The sequence below is a fragment of the Ascoidea rubescens genome (genome assembly GCF_001661345.1).
Source record: "Ascoidea rubescens DSM 1968 unplaced genomic scaffold ASCRUscaffold_1, whole genome shotgun sequence".
Lineage (NCBI taxonomy): Eukaryota > Fungi > Ascomycota > Saccharomycetes > Ascoideales > Ascoideaceae > Ascoidea > Ascoidea rubescens.
Window position 1 is genome coordinate 530808 of NW_017962913.1, and position 17628 is coordinate 548435.

At 32.5% G+C, this 17628-nt stretch overlaps 7 protein-coding genes across 7 annotated transcripts; 3 read left to right on the forward strand and 4 right to left on the reverse strand.

Moving 5' to 3' along the window:
• The first annotated feature begins 240 nt into the window (after window positions 1-240).
• ASCRUDRAFT_96063 (SUR7/PalI family protein) lies at window positions 241-1464 on the forward strand. Its single transcript, XM_020195193.1, has one exon. The coding sequence runs from the start codon at window positions 416-418 to the stop codon at window positions 1265-1267; it is 852 nt and encodes a 283-aa protein (XP_020049769.1). The 5' UTR covers window positions 241-415; the 3' UTR covers window positions 1268-1464.
• Window positions 1465-2637: 1173 nt separating this feature from the next.
• ASCRUDRAFT_96071 (GATA-type transcription factor) lies at window positions 2638-6137 on the reverse strand. Its single transcript, XM_020195194.1, has one exon. The coding sequence runs from the start codon at window positions 5700-5702 to the stop codon at window positions 2760-2762; it is 2943 nt and encodes a 980-aa protein (XP_020049770.1). The 5' UTR covers window positions 5703-6137; the 3' UTR covers window positions 2638-2759.
• Window positions 6138-6573: 436 nt separating this feature from the next.
• Window positions 6574-7863, reverse strand: CAR2 (ornithine-oxo-acid transaminase; the record flags this gene model as incomplete). The annotated part of the gene is made up of 1 exon (XM_020190170.1): window positions 6574-7863. The coding sequence occupies one exon, from the start codon at window positions 7861-7863 to the stop codon at window positions 6574-6576; it is 1290 nt and encodes a 429-aa protein (XP_020049771.1).
• Window positions 7864-8336: 473 nt separating this feature from the next.
• Window positions 8337-11876, reverse strand: ASCRUDRAFT_67565 (uncharacterized protein; the record flags this gene model as incomplete). The annotated part of the gene is made up of 1 exon (XM_020191405.1): window positions 8337-11876. The coding sequence occupies one exon, from the start codon at window positions 11874-11876 to the stop codon at window positions 8337-8339; it is 3540 nt and encodes a 1179-aa protein (XP_020049772.1).
• A 231-nt stretch (window positions 11877-12107) lies between these two features.
• ASCRUDRAFT_78561 (uncharacterized protein) lies at window positions 12108-12869 on the forward strand (the record flags this gene model as incomplete). Its single annotated transcript, XM_020194263.1, has 1 exon — window positions 12108-12869. One exon carries the CDS (start codon window positions 12108-12110, stop codon window positions 12867-12869), a length of 762 nt encoding a protein of 253 aa, XP_020049773.1.
• Window positions 12870-13200: 331 nt separating this feature from the next.
• ASCRUDRAFT_29345 (type I glyceraldehyde-3-phosphate dehydrogenase) lies at window positions 13201-14211 on the forward strand (the record flags this gene model as incomplete). Its single annotated transcript, XM_020190107.1, has 1 exon — window positions 13201-14211. One exon carries the CDS (start codon window positions 13201-13203, stop codon window positions 14209-14211), a length of 1011 nt encoding a protein of 336 aa, XP_020049774.1.
• A 206-nt stretch (window positions 14212-14417) lies between these two features.
• Window positions 14418-17408, reverse strand: UTP8 (Utp8p; the record flags this gene model as incomplete). The annotated part of the gene is made up of 1 exon (XM_020191147.1): window positions 14418-17408. One exon carries the CDS (start codon window positions 17406-17408, stop codon window positions 14418-14420), a length of 2991 nt encoding a protein of 996 aa, XP_020049775.1.
• Between the last annotated feature and the right edge of the window lie 220 nt (window positions 17409-17628).

Genomic DNA, 17628 nt, shown 5'->3' on the forward strand with positions numbered 1-17628 from the left:
ATCGCCTGTATCAACTGTTTTCGTAATGGTGTTGGTTCAATTGTTCCATGAGAATAGACGATGATTTCTCTCCTCTTGTATCCACCTACCTTGGCTTTTATTTATATTCTTTTCTTTTTCCTTTCTTTTTCTCTTCTCTTCTTACTTCTTCATCAATATCCAGCACTTGCACTAGATTCAATCTACTCAATTATTACCAAATAATAGTACTCAAGATTAGCAAATAATAGTTTCGACAACCATCACTAGTCTTCGTCCTCTTACTTTCAGTTCACCAACTCCCAACTATAAATATCAACTCAAAGAATCCCTTTGTTATATTATAAGGAATTTATAATATATCTTCTGTCTTTTTCCGTATTTATTCTTTCACTTCTCTTGACTTCAATCGCATTAAATCAGCATTTCAATAATAATGGCTGTCAGTACCTTTAGAATCTGTGTGGTCACTTTACCTTTCATTTTAACCCTTACTGCTTTGACTTTAGTCGTCTTAGCCTACTGTGGTTCCCAGTCCACTTTATCAGGTATAGCAAATATCTATCTCTTCAGGTTTGATTTATCCAATCTAGACATAACAAAAATATTGGTGTCCACCTCATCCACTCCAATCTCCTCCTACGTTTCAACCTACGGTTTGTCAAACTTAAACTTTGGTCTTTATGATGTCTACTCTGTTGGTTTATGGGGTTATTGTAGAGGTACTAAAGATGCTAACGACAACATCGACATCGTTAGCTGCTACAAATCCTCTACTTATTTTGAATTGAGCATTGAAGATATCATTACAAGAGAAATTACAAACTCTCAAATTGCAAATTCAAATATTAGGTCAATCTTAACCAATGCCCAATTAACCTTACCTTCAGCCGTCACTTCCTACAACAGCAATGGTGTCTTGTCTAGATTAGTCTTCGTCACAATGACAATTGGTTTAGCATTTTACGCTACACAATTTTTCTTAAACTTCAGCGCTGTCAAATCTCATGTTGCTAGTTTCTTCTCGACTTTTGTTGCTTTTGTTGCCAACACTGTCATCTTAATCGCTGCTGGTTCTGCTGTTGGTGTTGCCGTTGCTTTCAGAAACAAATTCAACGACTCTGAAGAAGTTTATGGCTGGACTTCCACCTTAGGTTCTGGTGCTTTCCATGGTTTAGTCTGGGGTGCTTTTGCTGCTGGTTGTTTATCAAGTATGGGTTGGTTCTTTGCCATCTGTTTCGGTTCTACTAAGGTTGATGATGATAAGGAATCCATTTCTTCTGCTTAGGTTTTTTTCTAACAACCATATCAACTAAAACGAAAAAAAAAAAAAAAAAACAACTAAAATAATAGAATTCAAAATTTAGAATTTTATAAAGGAGCATTTTATCAAATTTTTAATTGAAAATCAAAAAAACAAACCCCAACAAATTTATTTAACTATCTACTATCCACTATCCACTATCCGTTATTTTATTATTTTATTCTTAAATCTATTCTTCCAACTTTAATTTCAATTAAAGCTTTTAATCTTTTTTTTCTGGTCTCATTAATAATTTTGGCTTTACTTGGTTTGAATTGGTCTCTTTTTTCTCTCTTTTTAATTATGGTAAAAAAATTCAGGTGTCTTATTTTTTTAATTACTTTTTTATATTAACTTCAATAACTGTGGAAAAATCATTATGCATTTTATATTTTTATATAGCAATTACTTCTGTTTTACTTATTTTACTTTTATAATTTTTGTAATTTTTATATATTATCTTCTCTTGAACTTTTCAACTTATTGTTTTTGTCTTATATTTTATCTTCATATTTTAATCAAATCATTTGTCTTATTTCATTCCTTATCTTTTCGACTGAGTTCAATTGACTCTTACTCTGTTACTTTGCCTCACTTTTGTTCTTGTTCTGGATCTTCACTCTCTCCTCCATATTCCCTTTTTACTTCTATTTTTACTTATACTTTACGACAATTTGATATCAATTAAACTAAAAATTAAATTAAAAAAAATACTATGTTCAAAAGTAGATCAATTAGTGGCAAATCAAATATTGTGAAGATCTTGGAGATTTATTAGACTATAGAAATTGTTTTTAAAAAAGCAAAAAAAAAAAAAAATGTAATATAGAACTTCCATCAAGAAATTAAAGTAATCTTTTTGTCTTTTTTTTTGTTTTTCTCACAAACAAAGAACTAAATTAAACTAAAGATAAACTAGTAAACCAGTACCATTTCTAAAATATTATTTCAAAACAACAAACTAAAATAAGATAAAATAAAATAATAAAACAATAAAATAAGATAGTAAAATAAGAAAATAGAAAAATTAAAAACAGTTTCAAATTCAATTAACTGTTAAACCTGAAAACAATTAACAAAATTTTTTTTCAAAAAAAAGGAATATAAACAAGAAAAAAAAAATAGAAAAAATAAAATTTTTTTGAAAAAAAAGGGTAAATTTGTTAAAAAAGAGACTATAAAAAAAAAAAATAAATTGGGAATTAGATTGTTTGGAATTAGGATTAATAACTAAAGGAATGAAAATTATTAAGTTAAAAAATTCTTCAAAGTCAATTTGAAGTAATTTGAAATGAAAGTTATTAATAAAAACAAAATATTGTAAAAGCAACATCAAATAATATAAAAGTAAATAAATAAATAAAAAAATCAATCGATTGATCGTTTGATCAATTGACAAACAAAAAAATTCGGATTTGAAAAGATCAATATAAACCAAAAATAAAATTGAAATTGAAGTTGAAAAATCTGTAAAAACCTAATCAAGTTTTCCATAGACTTCAACGTCATAACCACAATTTAAACATTTAAAGTCTTTTCTTAAATTATTTGCTTTACTTCTAATTAAATTCCACTCGCTCTTTGCGGGTATTCTCAAACAAGTAGGATTGATGCATCTAACACCAGTTTTTTTGTATCTTAAACCACAAGAGTTGCATAACTGACCAGCAGATAATGACCAAGAAGGTCTCCAACATGGTGATTGGGATGAACCACAAGATACACAACTTCTTTTTGTGTGGTGATGAGAATGGGAACGGGCATTAGTTGTAGATGTAGAAGATTGAGTTGAAGAGTTAATGTTGATGTTAGTAACACTAGTGTTGGTGGTGTTAGTATTAGAGGAATTAGCAGTAGATATATTATTATTAATATTAATATTATTATAATTGATACTGTTACTATCAATTGAGCTATTCAAAGATGTATTTGAAGCTTTCTTTTTGAAAGTAATTGGAGTTGAGGAAATTAGTGTTGGGGGATTAATGTTTGATTTAAAATTTGGGTTATAAGCCAAATCATTAGAGGTCAAATAAGAGTTTGATAATGATTCCGATCTTGTATGGAATGAGGTATCATTATTTTGGTATTTATGATAAGTTAGAACATCATTAATGTTATTAGCATAAATGTAGTTTGACTCATAAGGAAAATTAAGTGGGGGTAAAATATTGTTAGCGAAAGCTGATGAAGTTGATGAAGTTGAGGGAATTTTAAAATTATTATTAATATTAATATTAGGATTGAGATTAGGATTAGGATTATGATTATGATTAATAACGTTGTTGGTGTTATCAGTTGATAAACCTTTATAATTTATAAAGGGAGAAGAGATATCAGAGGTTGGAATGGTTGAACCATTTGAAGAAACCGAGGATATTGAGGATTGATCAGATAAAGTTGAAGATGCAGAGGTAGTTGAAGATAAAGAGGATGTAGTTGAATTTGAGACTGATCTTTGATTGATGTTATTAATTATCGATTGGTTATTGTTATTAATGTAGGCGTAATTAATTTCGTCTTTAGTAGGTGGTGTCAAAAGGGTTGAGGATATAGATCTTAAAGAGGAATGATGGTTTAGGTTTAAATGTTGAAAAGATTTAGTTGAGATTGAGGACAAGTTTTGGTTGTTGATTATAAAGTCATTATTTGGATGAACGATAGGAGATGAAGTGTTTGAAGAATGGGAAATAGAAGGAGATCTGTTTGGAGAAACAACAGAAGAAGGGGTTGTTGAAGAGGGAGACAAATGTTTGTTCGATTTTGATGGAGATGAATGGGAAGATGAAGATGAGGAAGGGATGGATGATGATGATGAGGATGATGAAGTGGAAGGAGATTGCTTGTGATTGCTGTTGATAAGCAATTTTGAGAAAAAGTTGTTTGAAGATTTGAACTTTTTAGAGATTTTTGTATTGAATTTAGGTTTTTTGATTAGATAGGAGTTGATTTTTTCTCTGAGGGAGGATCTTTTGGATGATTTAGGTGATTGTGCTTGGGGTTGAGATTGGGATTGAGATTGGGGTTGGGGTTGGGATTGATTTGATGGAGTCGGAGTTACCGATTGGTTAGAGGATGAGGATTGTGATTTTTTATTTTTATTTTTATTTTTGTTTTTGTTTTTATTTTTTGATTTGTTTTTTATGTTTTTTTTGTTTTTATTTTTAGAAGATTTTGAAGAAGTAGAAGTGGACGAGGAAGTTGTGAACGAGGAAGTGGATGGAGATAGGGTTGAGGAAGAAGAGTTTGTAGGGTTTAGGGATGATTGTGAGACAGTTGTGAATGTGTCATCCGAAATGGTTAAATCGTTTTCAGTGTCAAAATCGTGAGGGATATCATGGATATTGTCATGATTGTTGTGGTTGTGATGATTTTCAATTTCAATATCAATTTTGTTAATATCATTATTGTTATTGTTATTGTTATTGTTATTATTATTATTATTAGTAGTAGTAGTAATATTATTATCAATACTAGTATTATTATTATTATTATTATCAGTAATAGTACTAATATTAGTAATATTATTATTGTCATGATTATCACAATTATTGTGTTGATAATTATTGATATTGTCGTTGTTAATGGTTTCATTATCAATGTCCATGTTATTGTCAACCGTGTGAATGAGTGGATTTGAGTTGATGTTGTCTAAATTATTGATTGAATATTTTAGATTTTTATAAGTGCTTGAGTCTTTTTTCTCCAACCATCTTTCAAAGGAAAGGGTCCAATTTGAGTAGTGGTATTGGGATTGGTAGTTATTAATGTTGTTGTTGAGGTAATTGTTGTTATTATTGTTGTTGTTATTATTATTGTTGTTGATTGAGGAAAAGTTAAATTTTGAGCTGTAATTGAGAGAGTTTACTTTGGATAGGAAAGATTTGGAGGGAAGAGTGTCTAGGTAATTGAGAGAATAGTTGAGGGTGAATGGGTCGTAATCGTCTTTTGAAAAGACGGAGTTTAAAGATTCTAGAGACAATTTTTGTTTTATTGGAGAGGAAGAAAGCGATTTTTGGGAGGATTGAAGAGAGTCAGTGATTGAGATTGTGTCATCATTGTCATGATCCTGGTCGTTTTCGTTTTCGTTGTCATTATCATTATCATTATCATTATTGTTGATGTTATTTTTTGCAAGATTTGAGATTGAAGAAGATGAAGAAGAGTTTGGAGGAGTGGGCAATAAAGAATTGGAAATAGGAGAAGTGTTAGAAGAGTTTTGACTGTTTGATTTAATTTTTTTATAATTTTTCAACAACGAGTTATTACTAATGTTTTTGTTAATGGTATTGTTGATACTATTGTTAATATTATTAATGTTGATGTTGTTGATTGATTGATTGGTTATTGATAGGGATCTCTTTCTTTTTTTATTATTATCTGAATCAAAAGACAGGGAGGAGATTAAAAGACCTGACATTTTGAGAGATTAAAGAAAAGGAGAAAAACAATGAATAGGTAAAAATAAAGAGATGATAGATTAGTAGATTAGATGGATAGATAGATGGATAGACAGATGAATGGATGATTAATGAGATTTAATGTTGTGTGATTTTGTTGATTGTTTGTCAAAAAAAACAAGAACGAAAAATAAAAAAAATAGTGGAAAAAAAGGGAACAAGTCGTGGATCAGAGTTAAAAATAAGGGGGGAAAAATCAAAGACAAGACAAAAGTTAAAAAAGGGCAAAAGAAATGGATGAGATGAGATATCTAGTGAAATAAATCAGGAAGAATAAAAAATAAGTGAACAAGAAGGATGAAGCAATGGTGATAGGTGATGAAGTGATGAAAAACAATAGAAAATGTCAGATTTATATGGGAAAAAAGATGTGAAGAGATGAGGGCGTGGACGCAGAGAAAGGAAAAGATATGAAGTAGATGGCGATTATGGCGATTATGGCGGTTATGCTGAATATGACGAAGATGCTGGTGAGGGCAACAAGAATGGACAGCAGAAAGAAGGAAGAGGCGCCGGGACTAAGAGGTAACAGAAACAGTTAAGGAGAGGCAAAAGATCGACAGATCGAACAGACAGCTGAAGGGCGCTGGAAAAGAAGCAGCAGAGAGTGAGGATGAAGCAGCAGAGGAAGCAGAGGAAGCACACGAAGGAGACAAACAAGAAGCAAGCGCTGGTGTTTACAGCGCACGCGCTCACGTGCTCCAGCGGCCAATCAGCGGTGTGCAAAACACACGCGCAAAACACACACGCGTGAGCGACGCACTTCTGTCTTCCGTTTAGGGAGTGTAAACAGTTCTGTTGAGTCTTCTGTTGAGTTGCTATAGAGTCGCTTCAAGCGCGCGCGAGCTCGCCGAGAGCGCGGTCGATTGCCGCCGCTCCCCTGAGCAAGTCCTCCTGACTAATCACCAACGGAGGTGCCAACCGGATGATGTGTCCGTGCGTGGGTTTGGCCAACACCCCAAGCTCCTTCATCTTCAAGCACACGTCCCACGCTGTTCGTCCCCCAAGGCCCCTGGGATCAATTACTATTGCCAATAGCAAGCCCATCCCGCGCACCTCCGACACGATTCCACGGTGTTTCTCCTGGATCTGGCAGAGCTTCTTCTTAAACATCGCGCCCAATGCTGCTGCCCGCTCCACCAACTTCTCTTCGCGAACAACTCGCAACGCCTCGATACCCACACGGCTTGCCAACGGATTGCCGCCAAACGTCGATCCGTGCGATCCGGGCTCGAAGCAGAGCATGATCTCACGACTGCTCAACACCGCCGAAATGGGCAACACTCCTCCGCCGAGCGCCTTGCCTAACAACACCACGTCCGGCCTGATTCCGTAGTGCTCGTAGCACAACATCCGGCCTGTTCTGCCAATTCCTGTTTGGATCTCGTCAACCACCAACAACACATTATGCTCGTCGCACAACTTGCGCACTTCTCGGAAGTACCCCTCGGGAGGAACAACGATTCCTGCTTCACCTTGGATTGGCTCCAACAAAATCCCGGCTACCTTATCTCCGGCCACTCGAAGACTCTCCCGAAGGTCCTCAATCTCTCCGTATCGAATGTATCTTTTTTCTTCACTTCCAGGAACAAAACAACTGATTCCTTCAACAAATGGCCCAAATCCCTTTCTGGCATCTTCATCACTCGACAATGAAATGATCCCAATGCTTCTTCCATGGAAATTGTTAGATGCTCCCAAAATAATTGCCTTGTTTTCTGCAATTCCTTTCTTGAAATACCCCCATCTTCTGATCAACTTCAATCCGGTTTCAACTGCCTCTGCTCCCGTATTCATTGGTAGCACCATCTCATACCCAAAATACTCAGTGATGAACTTGCTGTAGTTTGAAAACACATCGTTGGAAAACGCTCTCGATGACAACGTCAACTTCTTGCTCTGATCAACCAACGCCTTGATAATTCGAGGATGGCAGTGTCCTTGGTTGATGGCACTGTATGCACTCAAAAAATCCAAATACTCCTTTCCCTCAGGATCCCAGACTTTCGATCCCAATGCCCTGTGGAAAACAACTGGTAATGGATGATAGTTGTGTGCAGAATACTTTTCCTCGTATTCTTTACTCAACTCTGACGAAATATTAAAATCAACCTCACTCATACTTAATCAATAGTTAATAAATAAACACCAAAAATGTAGTAGCTATTATAATAAATATAATAAATATAATGATTATAATGATTATAATGATTATATATATAATTGTTCTTATTGCTCTTATATAATCCACTGCTTGGATGGCAAAAAAAAAAAAACTTCCCTCCTCCTTATATATTGCGTTTTTATCGCTTGCCCATGCTTATAGAAAAATTCTTTCCTCCCACTATTGCTTTCCACAAATCAAAGCTCATCCTTTTCTCAAAAGAATCATCTTTTTCTCAATCAATCTCGTTTTCTTCCTCTAAAAGCAACTGATAAAGAGCCTGCAATTTCTGCTTGCCAATTCTCGACTTTTTCGTCTCTCGCCGCTAAGTGAAGTAACACCCGAATGCCAAAAACTCTATCTTCTACACAATTTCACTCACTTCCTGATCTCATTATATCTTAATTATATATATATCTTATACAGGCTCTCACTGTCGACGAGGAGGTGTTGCTCCTACTAACTTGCCCAACCCAGAAACAAAAAAATTCGTTATTTGCTCCTCGGGTCGAAAACTCCCTCCATTATTACCACCTCCACCTTCGCTATATCCATTGTTATCCTGGTAGTTATACCCACTCGAGCTATTCTTATTCCCAAATACCTCGCTGGCTGAAGATGCTAAGGCCCTCACTAGGGTACTGTCCAATCTTCTATTCGGTGGGCTTCGGTTGCCAAATCCACCTCTATTACCCAATGGCATTTTACTTACTTTACTCATCTCAGAACTGCTCTTCTGCAATTTTAATACCCCTACTGATGATGTAGAGCTGTTATTCTCATCAACATCCACAACATTAATGCTCATCCCATTATCATATCCACTATATCCATTGTTATACCCACTGCCACTATTGATCAAATTATTATAGTTGTTATAATTGCTATTATAGTTATTATGGAACTTTTTCCTTTCATTATAAACCTTTTCAACCACTCTCGCATGTTTCAAACTCTCCTCAATATACACATTATGCTCAAACGAATTCAACGAGTTCAATGCGCTTTTCAAATTATTATAATAGCTCAATACAACACTATAATTATTTATTGGCACAATCAAAATTAATCTCGAAATTAATTCCAATTTTTCCTTCAAAAATTCATTAAATTCATTAATATCCTCAATATTTTTCAATCTTTCAACCATTTCACTACTATCATAAATTAAATTAATACTTTCGTTTGTCTCATATTTACAAACTTGGAAAATTGTCGTCCAAATCGTTTTTAACGAATTTGATGACTTGCTCAATAACTCATTACTTAATTCAACCGCAAACTTGAAATTATTATCAACTAACGATGACTCGATACACATTGCTTTGATTTTATCAACCAACAGTAATTTCTTGTCTTGATTATCATAATCAATAAAAGTCTTATCATGTTCTTCCTCCTTTTCTTCATCATCATCATCATCATCATCATCACCATCATCATTATCATCATCACCATCATCATTATCATCATAATCAATATTTATGTTATAAGCTTCACCTTCATCATATTCGTCAAAATACTTTAAAAATTCAAAATCTCCATAAAACTTCTTATCATTTTCATTTTTCAAGTAGTTGCTATCAATTATCAACTCCTCCAAGTTTAAACCGATGCATAATTTAAAACAAATTGAATAAATTTCATTATACTTTAAATATGATTTAATGTTTAGTTCTAATAATTTTTCAATAATTAAAATTGGATTATTCACTTGACTTAAATTAACAGGCTTAAAATAAATGTCATTCTGATTCTGATTTTGATTTTGATTCTGAGATTCATTATCAATTTGAAGATTTAATGATTTAAATTTGAAGTTACAATTGAAATTGGATAAATTATCTGTTGCAATTAGCAAGTTTTGTAATTTAAATAAAGAATAATCTAAATCCAAGTCTGTATTTGAATTATCATTATCATTGTATAACTTTCTTAATTTAGTTATTTCATTATAATCATGCAAATTAATTAAATTTGAATAATTGTTTTCAAATAAATTCAAACAATTAAAGCAATTTAATAAATTTGGATCCAAGTTCATATTAAAACTTTTAGCGCTGTTATAATAAAATTTAAATTTTTCAATAATTAATAATTTGAATTTATTTATTAAATTTATATTTTCGTTTTTATTATCATAAATATTGATGAATTTAAATAGTTTATTTTTAATTAGATCGAAGGAATTTAAATTCAATAGCTTATTAAAAATGATTAAATCAAACAAGAAAGATAATTCATTGATTGAAGATACGGATATGTTATTTGATTGCATAGCGTTTGGTATTGATTCAATACTATTTATATCAATTATCGATAAAATATGGTTAATATTATTAGCATGGTTATTGTCATTATTAGCGTGGTTATTGAATATGATACTATTATTGATTAGCCAATAAACATTATCGATAAACAAATCGTAATCGGTTATTGAATTGGTATAAAAAGAGCTAAAGTTTTGAAATAAATCTAGTAAATAAATAAATTTATTATTTAAATTTTCTGATGATAAGGAGTAAATTTTATAAATGTTGATATCCAAATGATACAAATTTTGGAAGATTGATAAATTTTTAATATTTAACTTTAAGGAGTTTAAAATTTGATTTGATAGAGCAGAATTGGAAGAGTTATTATCTAGAATTGCAATGTTATCGTTGATAAAAGTTGATATCAAGTTTGCAATATTATTAATTATTAATAAATTTTTTTGGTTTTGTAGGTTAAAATTAGAGTTATTTAAGATTGAAATAAGGTGGATAATCAAGTTTTTTTTAAAAGATAGGGGGATTTTTTCGAATATGATTTTTATGTTGATTATGTTGATGCTGTTATTTTTGGACAAAAAATATGAGGTAAAGTTTTGTAAAAGCGATAAATGAGTGGTATTTATATGAGAAAGTGATTGAGGTTGAAATTCATTGTTTATATAGGATAAGAGTAAATCGTAATCATTGATGTAATTCAAGAAAGGTAGTATTGATGAGTTTAATATTTGGTTAAAATTTGAGAGGGTTAAGTTTGATAATAGAGTGAATAATTTTGATTTATTATCCAATTTATTAAAGTGTACTAGTGAGATGTCGTTGGATTTAATAATTTTGTTGTTATTAGGATCATTTGAGTTGTATTTAATAAAGTAGTTAAAGGGGATTAGGATTCCATCTAACCAATTTTTATCAGAGTGGTTCAAGTAGTTGAAAAAATAGGAGTTATAGTACAAGTCATTTTTAAGAAATAATGAGTTTTTCAATATTTTTGCTTTAAGAAAGTTTGAAAAGATGTCTTTATAACGATTTGAGTTATTGAGATTATTGAGATTGAAATCAAGATTTTTTAAAGAGATTGATATGAAATTTTTTAAAGAAAAGGATCTGTTTAGTAAAATTTTGTAATTTGATATGGATAAAGAAGTTGAAAGAAAATTGTTGTTATTAATCAAGTTGTTCAAGAAGGGTTCAATTTTTTGGTTGGTGATTTCATTATCATTATCACTATTATTATCATTATCATTATTATTATTATTATTATTATTATTATTATTATTACTATTATTATTATTATTATTATTATTATTATTAATATCGTTAATATTAATAGAATTAGAGTTTGAAGCGTAAATTGTATTGGTGTTTAGATTGGATAAAAAATCATATATAAAAAGAAAATCCTTCGAATGAGTTGTTGAAGGGATTAATACCAACATTAAAGACAAGACTTGATGTAGATTTATAAATTCATCGTCGTTTTGAGATATTTGAGTGGATAGTAATTGTAGTAGACTGGATAGGTTTGTGATGCTGGCGGTGGAAGAGAGGTAAGCAAGAGCTAGGTAGGATTTCAAGTGCAAAATTGGGCAGGAAGACATTGCAGAGTAGGTTGTGGGTGTGGATGTGGGAGATTGGGCCTGAATATGGTGGATCTGGTGCTGGTTGTGCTCGTTATCCTTATTTTTGTTGAGCATTGTTCTTATCCTGTATCTGGTGGTGTATTTCTTGAGTTGCTTCTCAGTGGCTTTTCGTTGATACGTAGAACAAGAGGGGTCTGAGAGCAGGCCTCGGAGAGAGGGTCTGTTTCAGGCCTTTAAACAGCGGACGGAAAACTAGAGCTGGAATTAGTGAAACATTGGCGTACTAAAGAGAGAGTTGCAAGGCAGAACAAAATATAGGTAGTATAGCAAGACAGTACGGTTACAATGGCAGCGCTAAATGAAAGACTATTGCACGAGCGAGTGATGAACACTCAGCAGATGAAGCAGGTGCAGCAGTACACTCAGACTGTGTCTGACACCTGGAAGCTTTGCGACAACTATCTCCAGGCTGATTGTGCCCAGTTGGCAGAGAAGGACGTGCTTCAGTTTGAGGCCGACGTCAAGGACTTGAAGTTCAAGCTCATCAAGAACTACTATCTTATCAAGCAGTACCTCATGTCGCTAAATTTGATCTACAAGAGCTTCTCCAACAAGATCGACGAATTGATGTTGAACTACAAGAACCTCAACCAGCTCAACGACTTGATCGTCAACGAAAAGAAAACGTACCTCATGAACAACTACAACTTGCTCAAGTTTGAAAACGCCAAACTCACCGAGATCGACAAGTTCATCAACATCAACCTCAACTACAGCAGTGGACCAGGCGCCAGTCTTGCCAACGACAACAACGACAACGACCTCATTGCACTCAGCGAAAAGGACCTTGCAGAGTTCACCAACAACGACCCCATGCTCCTCAACAGGGCCAGGCTGCTCTCCAGGAAAAGGGCCAGCGATGGGTACAGGTACCGGTTGAAGTTCGACTACTCGTTGGAGTACCTCCGGAAGTACAACGAGCTCCTCAACGACGACCTCTCTTTTTTCAGAGAAAACATCAGCACCAACAAGAAGAACTGGGTGCTGTTATCCAGCAAGATCAAGACGCTCATCGACTCCATTGACTCCATCGACCTCGCCCAGTGAACACCCAGCAGCACCCTCCCTCAGGCCAGCTCGATCCACTTTCTGCACTTCTCCCGGCCTGGAGCTGTCCTGCAATTTGCAAGCTTCCTACGACCCTGCGTGCGCCAGCCAATCACAGCCCTTCTTAACCACTACTCTTCCTCAGATACATATATATACACAACACTTACAATATATATATATGGATGTGTATCCTGCCCTCGCTCTGCTCTTCTGTCCCTTTTTCTTCTTTACCCAGCTGTCTTGTCGTTCAATTGCTTAATTGCTCAATTGATTTCTCGCTCGCCCACCTAATTGCTTTATCACCTCCCCACATCACTTCTCTTTCACAATGGCTATCACTGTTGGTATTAATGGTTTCGGTAGAATTGGTCGTTTAGTCCTCAGAGTCGCTTTATCCAGACCCGACGTCAAGGTTCTTGCCGTCAACGATCCTTTTATTTCTGCTGATTATGCTGCCTACATGTTCAAGTACGACTCCACCCATGGTAAATACTCTGGTGAAGTCAAATCAATTGATGGCGGTATTCAAATCGACAACACTTTGATCAAGGTTTTTAACGAAAGAGATCCATCAAACATCCCATGGGCTGCAGAAAAAATCGATTTTGTTATCGACTCCACTGGTGTCTTCACCACTTTAGACACTGCTCAAAAACACATTGACGCTGGTGCCAAAAAGGTCATCATCACTGCTCCATCAAAGGATGCCCCAATGTTCGTTGTCGGTGTCAATGAAGACAAGTATACCTCAGACTTGAACATTGTCTCCAATGCCTCCTGTACCACCAACTGTTTGGCTCCTTTAGCTAAGGTCATCAACGACACCTTTGGTATCAAAGAGGGTTTAATGACCACTGTCCACTCCATCACTGCTACCCAAAAAACCGTTGATGGTCCATCCCAAAAGGACTGGAGAGGTGGTAGAACTGCTTCTGGTAACATTATCCCATCATCCACTGGTGCTGCTAAGGCTGTGGGTAAAGTCATCCCAGAATTAAATGGCAAATTAACTGGTATGTCTCTCAGAGTTCCAACTGTTGATGTCTCTGTTGTTGATTTAACTGTCAACTTGGAAAAACCAACAACCATCAAGGAAATCAATGCTACAATCAAGGCTGCCTCCGAAGGTAAATTAAAGGGCATCTTGGGTTACACTGAAGATGCTGTTGTTTCTTCTGATTTCTTGACTGACCAAAGATCCTCAATCTATGATGCCTCTGCCGGTATCTTATTAACCCCAACTTTTGTCAAATTAGTCTCATGGTATGACAACGAATATGGTTACTCTACCAGAGTCGTTGATTTATTGCAACACGTTGCTAAAACCTCTGGTTTCTAAGTATCTACTTCTGATATGATCAATTCTAAAAACAAAAAACAAAATAAAAAACAAAGATTTATGAAAACCTGTTATTATTTTATCTTATTTTATCTTATTAATTTTACTTGATTTTTTATTCTAATTTATATATATTAATAGACTATTGTTTTAATTAATTAATATATATACATATTTTTTTTTTCCACAAATTATTTTATCCCATCTTAAAAAATCAATTTCTCAATAGAATACAATGGTATAGTAGTAACACCACTCTCATTTTCTTTCTTATTGGCAATCTTATTATATTCATCGATATCAAATAATGATTCAAGGAATTCACTCTCATTTTTATTGCTTCTTTCAATTCTTGTGCCAGATTTAATAATATTATTATTTAGATTCTGCTTATTTTTATTAAAATTCTGATTTTGATTTTGATTTTTATTGCTCTTATTTTTACTATTAACATTCTTACTATTCTTATTCTTAGCATTTTTAACATTCTTATTAGTTTTGCCTTGATTCTTGCTACTCTGACCACTCTTATTATTCTTACTATTACTAGTATTACTAGTATTCCCAGTTCCATATTTTAATAAATTCTTTTCATTTAGTTTAACCTTTTCATATGTATCAATTATTGAATCAGTTATCGATAATAATTCTGTTGATTTAATTATCGCATTGACTTTAAATTTACAATACTCAATTAATATATCAACCAAATAGCTTTCTTCTTCATTTTTACTGTAATTATTATTATTATTATTATTATTATTATTATTATTATTATTATTATTATTATTATTATTTTTATTATTATTACTAATAGTATTATCATTTCGATTAGATTTACTATCTTCAACTCTCAACCTGTTCTCATCAATCTCAATAATATTTTCCTTTTTGAAAATCCTTATAAACTCTCGTTTTTCTTTATTTGTAAAACTTAAATCAAACAATAGCCCTTCACAGTCAATCAAATTGATTAATAACTCATGTCCCTCATTCAACTCAATTATATTCAATAATATAGTCTCAATTCGAAATTTTCGGTTATCTCCATTATCCTTGACTTTCTTATTGTTATTACTACTAACAATATTATCGACAACAATATTCCCATCTTCATCAATATCATTATTAACCAACTCACTAATAACTCGAGTAATAGTATCCCTCGGATAATCATTTATTATTCTTGAAATACAATCAATAAAAATCTCAATTTGTAAATTCTTAACCTCATTATCCAATTTTTCTGCAAAATTTAATTTAGATATTATTCCCAATAAAATCAATAAATCCTTGCATGATAAAACTGGACATGTTATTAATGTCTGTCTTAGTAATCGAGGATAGTTTAAAAAAATTCTTAACAATCCCTCGTTAGAATATTTTATTGGGAACAATGGATGATTTAATAAGTAAATGATAGAATTTTCTGGCAAGAAGGTCTCTCTAATCTTTAATTTTCCATCCTTATTAATATCAAATATTATTTCAACAACTCTATTAATAAAATATTTACTAATTGTTCTATCTTCTTCATCTTTATAAACTAAAAATTCATCATCTATCTTAACTAATTTCTCTTCAACTGGTAAATTTTTCATAAATTTGAGGAAAATCAAATCAAATCCATCTACATCTTTCTGATTTGCAGCTTTTTTCAATCTGTTTAAAAAATTATCAATTTCAATTTTATTAGTTCTCCTTTGGTCTTCGATTGATTTATTTATATTGGCTACTCTATCGTATTTATATTTTCCGATTAGTATTGGTAATAAATTGTTTTCTTTTTCTTCATTATCATATTTGTCTTTCTCCCGTTGAATTTGCTTTTCTTCTTCACTATCAATTTCAATAACAATTCCTTGAATATTGTTGTTACTATTGCTGTTATTATTGATATCTGAAATATCTATATTAGTGGAAATTGATTTTTGATTTTTCTTTTTTAAAAAATATTGATAATAAACATTGGAAATACTTTTATTCAATGATTCAATTAATTTGCCCAATCCAACATTAATGCTCATATACTCCAAGAAATAATTGTTATTATTTTTATTGAATGATAAAAGAATTGAAAAACTTTTTGAATTATAAAGAGAACTACCATCAACTGGACAACAGTATAAGTTGTTAAAATTTGTCAGGTTGGTTGATATGAAAAAATTCAAAATACTCTCATAGTTTGCATCAATAAGATATATACAATTTTCTATAGTTAATAATAATCTTGAAGGTGCAGCAAATGCTAGTGCAAACTCATTTATACTCCCGTTATTTACGGATTTTGCATGCCTGAATAATAGTGACAAATCAATAGATTTTATCTTTTCAAAACTGGTTAATGAATAAAGAACTAAACTTTTCTCTTGCTTTGAAAACTGATATAAGGTTCCATTATTAAATTCAAATCTGGAATTTTCAATAATTGAAGCATCTGATTTGCCAAAAATTTTATTTGAGATTTCTAATGCCTCTTCATTCTTTATTAATACTATTCTTGCAATTAATTTTTTGAGATCTCTATTAAATTCCACAATTAAAATCAAAGTATTTTTTTCAGTCTTATTTGCAGTGGAAATTAATTGACTGCTTGAAAAAAATTTATAGTGTAATATTTCACTTGCATTACTGCTCTTACAGGATAATGACCAAATCTGTGATCTATCATTAAAATTAAAACATAACAAGTTTCCATTAGCTAAGAGTGTGTAAACAAATAGACCATTAGAAGAAAAATGAACTGTTATTGGTTTAGAATTTAATGTGATTTTGTATTCAACTAAATCATAATTCTTATTGCTATTATTACTTGAATCGTTTTCACCATCAATTTCCATCTCAAAATCGCTTTGGGGGTTGTTGGTTATATGCGACTTTTCAGATTTGGAAATTGAAATAAGTTGCAAGTAGTTTTTTTTTCCATTAGATAGACCAGCAACAAAAAACTTGCTTTGTGGGTTTTTTTCGAAGCATGTCAATGAATGAACAGTAACACCCAAGGGCAAAGAATAAGACCAATATAGTTTTGGAGATGGCTTTAATAGAAATGTAGAAATCGAAGATGAGGAAATACCAACATGTAAGAAAGCTGTGTATGGGTCTTTGATGTCAGCTATGGCTACTCTGTCTTGTGAAGTGAGGCCCAATGTCCTAGGCAACAAGGTGATCTTATAGGGTTCAGTCAATAGTGGCATCCTGGGTATGAGTTTGCTGATATACTGGTTCTGCACTTCACCCACCAAGTATTTTCCAGCTTTTAATTATTTTCTTCAATTTTCTCAAAAAAAAAATTTCATTGAAAAAAAAATCAATGGCGGTGAATTACCTAAATAGAAGACGTGGCGAGTGTATCCAAAACAACGGCGTTTTTTTAAAACTTAAAAACGTTGATGTTTCCGTCCGTCTTTTGAAAGG